At 27.8% G+C, this 13,041-nt stretch overlaps 1 protein-coding gene across 5 annotated transcripts in view; it reads right to left on the bottom strand.

The window, feature by feature from the left end:
- Positions 1-13,041, bottom strand: part of Apkc (protein kinase C iota type) — a 34,750-nt gene that overhangs the window by 14,914 nt on the left and 6,795 nt on the right. The window contains exon 1 of one of the 5 annotated variants that reach the window (XM_074257745.1): positions 9,712-10,724. The exons of the other annotated variants lie outside the window; for them this stretch is intronic. Coding sequence (XP_074113846.1) covers positions 9,712-10,522 — 811 coding nt within the window. The 5' untranslated portion in view covers positions 10,523-10,724. Of the gene's footprint in view, positions 1-9,711; positions 10,725-13,041 lie in introns of those variants that run through there. 5 annotated transcript variants of the gene reach the window in all.

Raw genomic sequence — 13,041 nt, 5'->3', positions numbered from 1 at the left:
CATATTTATATGTACTTGTTTCATGACACATAATTAGATGGATTTTAATCTTTTAACTCAAAGACTGGTTCACTTGTTCACTTGTCGAGTTCAAGATATTTTAATAAAACTCAAGACTTAATTGCACCCTTTTTATTTTATTCTAGACTTTTCATTTTTATTTATTCAACAATCATTTCTATGCTTCAGTTCACATACAAATTACTCTTTTGAGGTCAATGGACTTGGGAGTGTTCATGTTCAATTCCTTTGGGAGCGACTTTGTTAATAAATTTCGGCTTTTTTGTTCTGTCGATTGGGTTTAATTATTAATAACTTTTTTTAATTAAGCTCGACAAATTTTTTTCAATTTGTTTCATTTGCTGATACAAATCTAATTTTTTTTTTTTTTTTTTTGATAAAGAAAATATTCGTGAGATATTTTTAGCTTTATCAAAAATTTTATTGCAGTAAATTAAAAAAAAAAAAAAAAATAAAAATTTTCTAAAAACTTTGATTTATTTTTCCGAATTTTTTACTTCACATGTAAATCGTAAAAAAAAAAGTTTTTTTAATTTTCCAAAAATTTCGTCTGATTTTCCAAATTTTCCAAAACTTTTTTACTACTCCAAAAAAAAAAAAAAAAAAAAATTTTTTTCAATCTTTCTAGAAATATAAATTTATTTTCCAAACGTAAATTTTTACGATTTACCCTAAAACACCGTTACTATGTAAATCTGTAACATTTTTATTCCTTTCCAAATCTAATAAATATTAATGGAATAAAACATAAGCATGACAATCAATCTGAATGAAATTTTTTCGTTAGAAAATTCAGTAAAAACCATCAATAATACTAAAAAAAAAAAAAAAAAAAAGAAGTAATATTAAAAAAAGTTTTGTGAATTCCCCTCGAATTGACACCCACGATTTATCCTTCCCTCGAAATCCCGAAAACTTTACCGTATTGATCGCGGTGATTTCATCATTATTATCCACCGAGGGTTCATTTAGGACAAAAGTTACCTCCGAGATGTCAATGCCAGGAAAAAACTCAATATATATTCATTAATTCACTAATTTACTGGTATAAGTACCACTAGCTAGCACTAGTACCTGCAGGGGGTAAATTCTATTCGAAATAAAATGTCCTGCGATGACACGCTTGGATTGTCACGTAACGAGAATTAACCCTTCCATGTTATATTGACGGCAACTGCGTACAAGATGTTGGTAGCGTTAATTGCACCAGGGCTTAGGTCGCATATCATTACCATTACTTTACAACATGACTCAATAGAGTGAGTCTACAATTACTCGGAAAAATTTACGAAAATTCTATTTCTGCCCACGGAAAGGAATTTTGGTTAGAAAATTATATTAATCGTGGACGTTCCTTAATTCGCGATTTAATTACAATTTTTTTTAATAGTTATTCACAAATAAAATACTTAAAAGTGTCATTAATTTTTACTGTAGGATTATTGAGGTTAAAAATAACGAACGTAAAAAATTACATAATTAAATTCCATGTGTGCGGTAAGCTGTATTAAATTTTTTTTTTTTTATTCTACGAATTTAACAATTTTAAATAAAATTTTTTTCCCGCCATAAAAATAAAATTAAATAGGATGGAACAGAATACTTGATTATTTTCGCGGGTGCTTGAAAATTAATTTATTTATTGGGTTTAATTTTCGGGAGGGACCCGAGAGCTTAAGTGAGAACGGATGCAAGGTAAACGGAAAGATAATCTGCAGCACATAGGAGGAATATTATCGCCCTTAAGAGACAGACTCTGTGTTCTGTATTATATTATTGAACTGCCGGAATATCTCCTGAGGGACCTTAATAATTTACAAATGACGTTACAGCTCAAGGCTCAGGATTAAAAGGAAACTAATGGATACCCGATAATCAAGTGAATGTTCTCCGTATTTCTCTATATTTTCATCTACGTGCCGTACATGCATGTACAAATACAGAAACTTTTATTGAACAAAATTTCTCGGAATTGAAATATAAAACTACTCTTTTCATCTTGGTGGTTAATTACTTAAACTCGCCCCGGCGAACGCTATTTTTGGCAATCTGAATGTTCGCCAAACATCAACTATCACCTGTAATTTATTTATCTGTAGGCAGTCCATTTTCTTTGAATAGATCCTACGTTGGTAGAATTTTAGGAGATAACTTCATTGAAAATTTATTCTTCTTCCGAGAAAATTAGAACGGTGGAAAAATTGTTTTAGAGGTAGATTTTTTTTAGAAAATTGTAAAAAATTTTACTGAGAAAATTACATCAATTTTTTATTATAATTTTGAAAATAATAGTTTTGGAAAATCATGAAAATTTGTTGGAAAATTTTGGAAAATTCGGAAAAATCAATTCAAATTTTTAGGAAAATTGAATAAAAATTATAGAGCACAATTTTTTTTTTAATTTTAGAATTTTTTAAAATTCGGAAAAGCTAATCAAAATTTTCCGGAAGCTTGAAAAAAAAATTTTCAACTTCACTAATGATAAAATTTTAGAAAATTCGAAAAGCTAATCAAAATTTTGAAGAAAATTTCCAGTTCAATATTATTGATTTAAAAAAAAAAAAAAAATAAAATAAAATAAAATTAAAGTAAATCTCGGAAAAACTTTATAATAAAAAATAAACATTTTCCAATCGCCAAAGTAATAAAAGACAAAAAAATAAAATACTGTAATTGAAAATGAAATTTAATTAAAAACTTTGAAGATTTCCTCTTGAAAAATCCTTAAAACTTTTTCGATACATTTCCCTCTCGTAAATTTAATATTCAAACGCAGAAGTAAAATTTTTTATTTTTGCTGCAAGAGCTGACGTTGCGGCTTTTTTTAAACAAATTATTTACTAAAGTTTAAATATATCCGCATGACATTTTTTATAATAAACTCAGAGGGTAAAAAAAACGAGAATAAAAAAATCTAGGCGTTTATCGTTAAAAATAGTCTTATGAGTAAAAAAATAGTGATAAAAAAAAAATAAAAGGAGGGTTTTAATTGTAATGAAGTTTAACTGTAATTTTTTGCAAAGTGCTCTTTTCTTTTTTATATTTTATCGATAAAAGAGTTATTCTAATGAAAAAAAAAACTAATCTAATTAAAGTAATGTAAAGTATTGCATAATGAAGATATATATTTTTGGAAAAAAAAAAATATATTGCTTATAGTATTGATTATATGTAGTTTTAAATCGATTATTATTATTCGTGCAAGTATTCACTATTCATCTTGACACAAAAGTTTCCAATATATTCTAGTCTCCTATTTCAATAATATATACATATTTATGTGTATAGGTAGACATGAATGTATGATAATAATAATAACAACAATGACAATAACGGTATAGTATCATCTGCACCAGTGGCAGAAGCAATAGCAACAGACAATTTTCAATTTACAAATGTATATTTGCCAAATAAAATCCAAAGGATGCAAGTCAAGTGAACAGAATAGAAGTATAAAGAGTTGTATAAAGGTTCATCCATTCGTGGATAATAGATTGCTTTTAATTCATTGAATTTATCTGCGAGAGCAAGAAAGATTATCGATAATAAATTTTATTTTTTCGGTTTTGTTCAATTTTTTATTAGTTTAAATAATTAATCTATCCTTTGACTAAAAATTTTTTTAATTAATTTATTACCTGGACAACAATTGAATTTTTTATTAATTTAGACAGTTAAATTCATTTTTATAAAAAATTAGAGAAATTATTTAAATTATTTTTAAATAATTAAATTTATCAACAGTTAATAAATTCTATCAAGTTTAAGTTGACCCGAAATTTATATTAATGTTGATGCGTTCTGTTTGGTCGAAGAGCAAAAGCGATATATAATACCAAAGTATCGTTGACACGAAAGTAAAAGAGCAAAAGATAAAAAAAATTTTCGACAACACGAAACGATGCAGTGATGCCCTATTTTTTTTTTTTTTTTTATTTATGTTTTGTAATTATAGAGTAAGCGCTACTCGGAAAAATGTTTTGTTTGGTAGAAAATTGCCTTGTGTGGAGTTCGAACCCGGGATTTTATGATTCGAAGAAAAATATTTAATTTTTGAGAATTTTTGTAAAAAAAATAGCTGGCTAATTTTTTAAAGTTTTATAAAAAATTAACAAGATTAAGATTTGAACCTGCGACCTTTGGCTAAGTGTCATTGTTAAAAAATCGGCATTTTTTAACCTAATTGACCGATTTTTGGAAACGATTTTAGGAAAAAATAAAAATCTCTGACCTATAAAATATCTAAGTAATTTTTTTATCATTAAATTGGTAAAAATTTTTATTAATTGATCCATTTAATTATTTAAAAATAATTTTAAAACACAGCTACTGAAATTTTTTAAATTTATTTAACTTTAAAAAAAAAAAAATATTTGATTGTTATACAAAAAATAAATTAATTAAAAATTTTTTAGTAAAAAAATTTCAATAAATCATTTTTATGTTAAAAATTATTTATAAAAATTTAATGAAGCTTGTTAAACAATATTTATACAAAAAAGTTTGATTATTTTTTTAAATTACCACGACTAGGAATCGAATCCAGGACCTCCAGAATTAAGTCCGAATAAAAAAACATATCTTCTGAATTTTGACGATCAACATCTCATTTTGTTGCTCAAATGATCCTCTAAATTAAAAATTTAAGCAACTAAAGACGTAAAAATGACCTTAATACTAAAAAAAAATAAATTCCGCCCAATATTTCATAAAACGAACGCTAATTTATAATATAATATTCCTCATTACATGCAAAGGAACAAATTCAGCGCTATTCAAATCTACATAGCATTAATTTGTGTCCTCATTTCCCCTTCTTCGTCGCTTCTAGTTTGTATAATATGTATGTATTAACATATAGCTGACGAAAGTATAAGTAGAGATAATGAGACGTATCAGGAACGGAAAAAGTAAAAAGTGGTATTGTACACCAACAAAATCAGAGTTTCCACCCCGATTAATCACTTGTAATCAGATTCCGTGGTGTAAGTGATTAATTACTTGGAGGTAAGCTGTAAGCTGGTGTACATGTAATGAGTTAGTAGTAACTTATCACTTATCACCATTTCTTACACTTTCATGACAGCGATGACAGTCGCCGAGTAGTTCGGCGTCAACACCTATTCTCTGAGTGTGTAATGGATGGATTTATTTGATATAACATACATAGATAGACGAAATATTAAGAATTTTACTTACAAGATGTAGGAAAAGTTTAAAATCAATTTTCTGGATCAAAAATTTAAGAAACTCGAAAAAAAATTAAACTGTAATAAATAATAGTCGATTTATAAGAAATAATGATCAACGGCTTAAAATTATCATTTCAAACAGTAAAATCATCATTTTAATAATCACTTTGTAATATTTATCATTTAAATGCTACAATTTATTTTTTGCACAGAAAAAAAATTAATTTGAATCAAGTAAATAATTTTGAAGAATTTCATTTTCTTTTGAGTAAAAAAATTCTTAAATTAATAAATTTTTCTTGGTTTAAGTTAATTTTACTTGATTCAAGAATTTTTGGCCTTGAATCAAAACAATGAAACTATTTAAAATTATTTTCTTGGTTCAAGAAATTTTTCCTTGATTCAATTTAATTTTTTTTTCAGTGTGTAATTTTTTAAAATGAGAGAATCGTTATTTACTATAGTGACAGCTACTAAAAAAATTAACCGGAATCCGAGTGAATTTTACTCTTTTCATTTTTTCGTGTTCGAAAAAAATTATAAGATTTTTTCTCTCATCATTTACCCAAAATTTAATTTCAAAATTCTATTCTAAAAAAATGTTTGATTACATTACATATTAAAAAAATTTCAAATCAAAATTTTGAATTGTCAATTGAAGATCTGAAAAAATTATAAGTCAGCTTTTTCGTGAGAAATTTAATTTTCTACTTATCATAGCCAAAATTACAATTTTAAATTAAATTGCAAGTGATTTTAATTAAATAAATTGTTTACGTGATTTCGAATATTTTTTTTTTTTTTTTTTTTTTATAATTCAAGATATTATTTTCGGTATCGATTTTATTAATTCGGGAATTGTATTATACAATATCCACGATATTATTTACAATTTTGTTAAAAATGAGGCTGAATACAACGTAGAATATTAAACATTGCTATTTTATTTTCTCCGAGCAAATAATTGTAATCAAATAATGTATAAACAGGAATACTAATATAAATAACGTAGCCTGGAGATTTATTCAGAAGCCGTGCCCCGTTTCAACGATGTTACACGACGCGAATGTGGAATATTGAGTGCTGCTTAATAACTTTGAACGGCCCGTAAAACATTTTGTTAATTAAACTCAATTGTTATTGTTACTGTTTCGTTTATATTATAAGTCATGAAAATGATAATAATTATTATTAATAATGAATTAATGATTAAAAGGATGAAAAAATATTTTCGTCTAGTAACAAAATAATGCTGTTGAAAGTCAATAGAGGTGAAAAGCTTTTGAATGGTAAAATGACTCTTCAGCTTCAGTATATAGAAAAAGAGATAAAAAGAAGAGAGCCTTTACAAAATGAGTCTGCAATTTAAATCCTTCTAGCGCCAAAACTATTGACTAACTGTATTATCCAAATAACCTTTACTTTTTTATGGAGATATTTTATACACAAAATTGTTTATAAGCTCACTTTAAACTTTTATTTTCAGGCTTTCAAACTTTTTATAAAGACCTTTAATCCCGGTCTTAGTCTCGGGGTGAAATTTTGTTTGCTTTCTTTCTGGGATAATACACGCGGTTTTTAATGGGAAAAAGTGATTCGAACATAAAAAATTTTCGACTAAAAGTGATTGTGTTTAAAAAAAAAAAATAATTTAGTACTTTTGAGTTTGACCTTTTTGATAGAGAATTTAATTATTTCGACACAGAAAAAAAATGTTCTTGAATCAATTATATAATTTTGAAGAATTTAATTTTTTTAATTTCAGTAGAAAAATTCTTGAACATAAATTTTTCTTAATTTAAAGAAATTTTACTTGATTCAAAAATTTTTCGTCTTGATTCAAGACAATTACCCTCTTCAAAATTATTTTCTTCAAGAATTTTTCTCTCGAATCAAGTTAATTTTTTTTTTCAGGGGATCAATTTTTCGTATCTTGAATATTTAACCCAAAATTTTGAATTTAAATATTTTAAGTAAGTCATTTAGTCAAACATCTTTAAAATCGAACTTTGAATTGAAGTTATGGCTAAATGATAAGAGATACGGAAAAAATGATCAGAATTTATTTAATAAAAAATTTTATTTACTATAAGAAAAATTTCTTATTATTTTTTCGTCTAATATTTAACTCAAAATTTTGATTTTTAATTTTCTGACGTGATCTAATTTTTTAAAACTCAGAATTGAATTTTAAAATGAATTATCGTTTATAAAATTTCAAATAATACTAATAAAAATAAATCGACAAAAAAAAATCCTCGGAAAAAATTTAAATTATAAATATTACATAATGATAATTAAACTCACGATTTTACTTTTTGAAATAGTAATTTTTAGCAGTTGATTATTACTTATTAAAAATCGACTACTATTAATTAAAGTTTACTTTTTTCCGAGTAAAAAAATGTAAAGGTAACTTTCTATAAAAATAATTTTCTACAACAAATTTATTGATTAAAAAAAAAAAAAAATGTCTACTAATTCCATAAAATTTTGAATTGTAGTTGGAGTTTAATGTAAAAATACGGAGGCCTCCATTATATCAGTATTGAAATTAATGTTGAAATTGAGTCTCGGAGGAATTGAAGAACCCAAAGGATTATTGCATACTTTTTTTTAATCATAATTACACGCTGTTTTTATGATTTACTAACTTTTGAATTTCAACGAGGAAATTTCCATTTTTTATTACAATATTTAGGATTTTAAATTGATAATTCATCATTTCAATTTCAAAATTCTCCATCACTAAATAATTTTCGTAAACTTTCGAACAGTCATTTAAACCTTGCTAAAAAGACTATTTCTCCTCAAGATCTTCCAACTTCCATGAATTTATCTAAATGCAAATTTTCTCACCCACACAAAAAAAAAAAAACAATACTTCTATTAAAAATTTATATTCTTGACGCAAAAACGTGGGTAAAAGAACCAAATATTGACCAGGCGGGACAAAAACTTAATCCAAAAAAAATCTAGTGGTTTAATTTTATATTCAGGGCGTAATTAATAATTCTTAATTATTCATGAAATGAAAATTTGCGGATGCACAGAAATATACGCAACTTTTCTAACAAAAAAAAAAAAAAAAAAAAAAAAATGTGTAAAAATGTCAAAAAATTGTGAAAACTGATTGTCACATAAAATCAATATTAATATTAGTATGCTTTTGGCCATTCATTCAATCCTCCTGTTATTAAATATATTTTCCCTCGTTAGAAACTACTATTTGTTTAATCAGATTAATACAATATTTCATAAAGATTAGTTTAATTACTACAAAAGTTATATAGATTTAAAGATAAAAAAAAATATACTATTGTAGATTAAAAATAAAAGTTGTTTATGAGTTTTATAAGCATAATACTACTAGTCAGTATTTAAAGCCCAGACGTTCAGTATTTAGTGAGTAATATTAAATATTCGGAGCAATCAGCTGCAAACTTAATTATTACAATTAAATTTTTATTATTAAGGTAAAAGACTCAGTTATTGACTCTTGCAATTTTATTTTAATTAAAAAAAAAAAAAATCAACAATAATAAATTAATAAATACTTAGCAAACTTTCAGTCACTATGTGACTTCCGTAACTTCCGATCTATAAAAAATTTTTAATTTTGCTTTATTAAATTGCACTGTACTTTCTTAAATATTGACATTTTTTAAAATATAAGCTCATCTCGATGTTACACTCATCAATAGCTTTCATTTAAATACCCACATGCATTTTTGATATATTTTTCATATATACATATATATAAATATATAAAATATATGAAAAATTGATATGGGTACTCAAATGAAAGGTCTTGATGAGTGTAACATCGGGGTGAGCTTGTATCTTAAAAAATACCAATATTTCACAAGATACAAGGTTATTTCTTAATTATGTATCTAAAGATATTTTCGAATGCACCCTAAATACCTATCATAATAAATTGACTATTGATAAGAATGAAATAAAACCTTGAAAAGGTACAAATCAAGACCTTTGCAATGATACTAAATTCCTTAATATAAAATTGAGATGAAATGTATGTGGCATCAAACTATTCGTAACGTGATTGGTCGAATATATCATGAGCATGAAAATATATGCAAACGCTATAGTAAGGCGCGCGCAAATTTGAATTCTAGTGATACTAAATTTTACTAAAAAAAAATAAATATAATTTTTGAATTATAAATTTTAAGAAAATTCATTTTTTGAGAAGATTTAATTTTTTTACTTAGAATAAAATTGCAAGTGTCAAACAACTAGGCCAGTGTCAATAATTGGGTCGTTTACCTTCCAAATTTTTAAACAAAAGTATTAGAGTTTGTAAGTTAAAACTATAACACTTCAGCTCATAAACTCTTCTAATAAATTTACAGATAGTATATCTTGATTTAATCTAAACTGGTCAATATTTGGATCCTTTTCCGTATAAAAAAATTTTTTTTTCTATATATAGTGATAATTTTTCTGCACAAACCCAGAATAAACAAAAACATACCCCAAGTAATATGATCAAGCCAAACTTCGGACGCATAATTAGGCCTCTGTCCAGCATACTGATCATAATTAATAGAAGACATGGAGGACGAAGTGCCAGGATCGGGCGGCATCCTCGGACCATGAATAAGACAGCTGCCCAAGCTGCCAGTAAAACTGGCCCTGCTGGGAGTGGTCTCGTAAATAACTTCCGGAACAATAATCTCCTCTTCAAACTCGATATCAGTGGTATCATCATTGACGGCATCGTGGCCCGAATTCCCGACAAGACTGTTCCCAGCGCTATCAATCCTGATGCTCCTGAGCCTCCTGTCCAAGGTTCCAGTGACCGAGTGGATTTCAGTGGGCGAGTGCTCACGCGTGTCGTGCTGCTGAACGTAGGCTTGCAAAGCAATGGTCGGCTGTTCGTATTCCGCAGAATCGCTTCCAGGAGACGGAGGACCGTAGCTGGAAGTTCCAGGCAGGACAACCGGGTCCTTGGCGAGGGCTTGAAGCAACCCGGAGGATCCATCAGCAGCTGGAGTTCTTTTCCCTGCAGCTACAGCAGCCGCAGCAGCAGCCAGCGAGTACGGATAGAACCCACCTGGAATCTGGTCTTCATCAAGCTCCAGGTTCTGTTCATCAATCTGCCTTTGCTGCTGCTGCTGCTGCTGCTGCTGGAGCTGCTGGACCTGGGCGCCAACTTCACTCGCGGTCTGATACTGGGACTGCTGTTGCTGCTGCTGCTGCTGCTGCTGCTGCTTGTCCTTTTCTCGGCGTGGAGAACGCCCTCGATCGTTCACCGAAGTCGCACTCCAGTAGCCCCACGCCATCTTCAACCTGGATTAAGCCTGCTGTAGCCCGGACCTGGACGCTTCCAGCACGGAGTCAAAGGTAAGGTTTGTTTTGATCAGCTAGATGACGTTCATTCACTTTGTTCACTTTAGTCGAGTCCCACCGAATGTCAAACAACTAACTGGGTCATTTATCAACTTGTTGAGGGAGGGACAGCTTTGTTTATCGGGCAGGATCCTGGAGAAACCTTCCAGTTCAATAACCGACTTTTAAATGATCGATCCGGAAAAATGAATGAGAAATTAAAAATCAAAAATGAGCAATCATCAACCGGACTTACGACCAACTGTTTTATTTTCACGATTACAAGCAACACCGAGATGGAGCTTGTCCTGGTGTAGGATATCGACTGCGGCATTCCCATTAGTTTGTCGCCGCCCGGCGCGCACTGAAGGCTGGATGTTTAACGCGCAATCGCGGACTAACAACTAGGAACAACTACCACCAGAAGCTCCTGGCTAATATGTGGCGCCCAAAGGTTTTGATAGTGTGGGTGGATTTCTGGGTGGCAAGTACCGGCACAGTTAAAGAAACTCTTGATCCTTCATGTGGATACGGCATTCTTGTGTAAGAGTCACCCGTTAGATGCTAGTGTGCTGATCACTAGTAAGACCGACAAAAGAGCTTGGCTACCAGATAATTCGGCAGCTCCACGCCTACTTTTTTCAAGGGTAGTTATGATCATTTCCTTTTTTATGTTTTTATGAAATAGACAAAATTTTTTATAATTTTTATTGATTTGATTTTCTGGATCAAGGATATCAGATACGGAAAAATTGGTAAGGACCTTTCTTATAGAGAATTTAATTTTGTACAAAAAGTATTTCGTGTCATTTTTTGATATCTTTAATATTTAATCCAAAATTTTAATATCAAAGTTTATAATCTTTGTTTTTATCTAAAACACTTGAAATCTAATTTTAAATTGAAATTCTAGCTAAACGTTAAGAGATATGGAAAAATCGATAAGGACCTTTTTGATAGAGAATTTAATTTTCTATAAAATAGATTTTTTATGGTTTTATCATAGCGCGTTATTAATGCCAAAAGGGCGTTTAAAATTAATTTTTTTCCTTCAAACAGCCTAAAAATGTTTGTAACATTCAGATCTGTAAAAAAAATGCATAAAAATTTTTTTTTTGTGTACGCCCTTTTAGTTTCAAGACAAAAAAATTTTATCAACTTTTTTTTTATAAGTAAAAAAAAATTTTTTTATAATCAAAAATTTTTAATGTTTAAAAAAAAAATTACAAGGTACTTTTTTTGCAGGAAATTAAATCAGATATGTTAGAAAAATTAATAAAAAAATTTTTTTTTGCATTTACCCTTTTGGCTTTAAGACAAAAAAATTTTTAAGCCAAAAGGGCGAATCATTTTTTTTTAATCATAATTAATTATTAATCTTAAAAAAAAAATTATAACACCAGTAAAAAATAATAATTTTTCAAATTTCATTTAAAATTTTTTTCATCAAATAGGATTCGATTCGATTGAAAGAGTTTAAAAAATGATTGAGATTAAATAAGAATCGGCTAGTAGAATCTAGTTTGAATCGCATGAAATCCACTTGAATCTGGTGATCCAATTGAGGGAATAAATATTAAATGTTAGTATTACATGTATTCTATCGAACGATAAATTGTTTTATAAATTAAATCCTCTTGTATTAATAAAAAAGTATAAAAGCCTAAAGTATAGACTTTATTCCGTCGTTTGTATAATTTCCAACAAAGGAATTATTTATTGATCCGTTTTGAAGAAAAGTTCATTAGATTCGGACAATTTATCGCCACACGCAATAGAGCCGTTACAATTTTCTCCAAATTAGATTTATATTTTGATTATGCGTCATATTTTCTTGAGCGTGTTGTTAATTTTAATAAAATTGGTGACTCATTTGTTGTTCATGCTTTTAATTATTAGTAAACAAGATTTATTGAAACTCATTGAGAGTTTTGTTTGACGTCAAACTAAAGACTTTTCGGAGTTTTATTGATATAAATTTTTAATTTTTAATAATTAAAATTAATTTGGATTTAAGAGACAAATTTATGATTTCATTTTTTTTAACAATCAAATAAAAATTATTTTTAAGCATTTTTTTGAAATTTTTTTGTAAAGATCAATGAAGAGATAGTTGAAATAAAAAAAATGAAAAAATTGTGAAAATTAGATTTTTGACAGACTTCGGAACAAAAAAATCCTAATTTCATTTTTTTTTTTTTTTTTTATACAAAAAAAAATAGAAATTTTCAAAATTTTTTTTTTCGAGTGTAGTTCCCGTATTTAGGTATACAGAATAAAACCTTATCGGGTTTTATTGTTTTAGATTAACCAATCAGCTGATATCATGGAGGAAAAAAGCGTCAATTTTTTTCGAGGCGGGTATCTTCAGACCACTATAACTTTAATTCTACTGAAAGTTTTTAGCTAAAATTTTAATTGTTTACTTTTGAAATATGTATAAATAAATAGTAAAAAGTTCAAAGTTCTATCT

Source organism: Cotesia typhae, unplaced genomic scaffold (genome assembly GCF_013202065.1).
Source record: "Cotesia typhae breed Kobodo isofemale line unplaced genomic scaffold, CoteBio_Ctyphae scaffold_45, whole genome shotgun sequence".
In the NCBI taxonomy this organism is placed as follows: Eukaryota; Metazoa; Arthropoda; class Insecta; order Hymenoptera; family Braconidae; genus Cotesia; species Cotesia typhae.
This window is presented reverse-complemented; position numbering and strand designations above follow the sequence as displayed.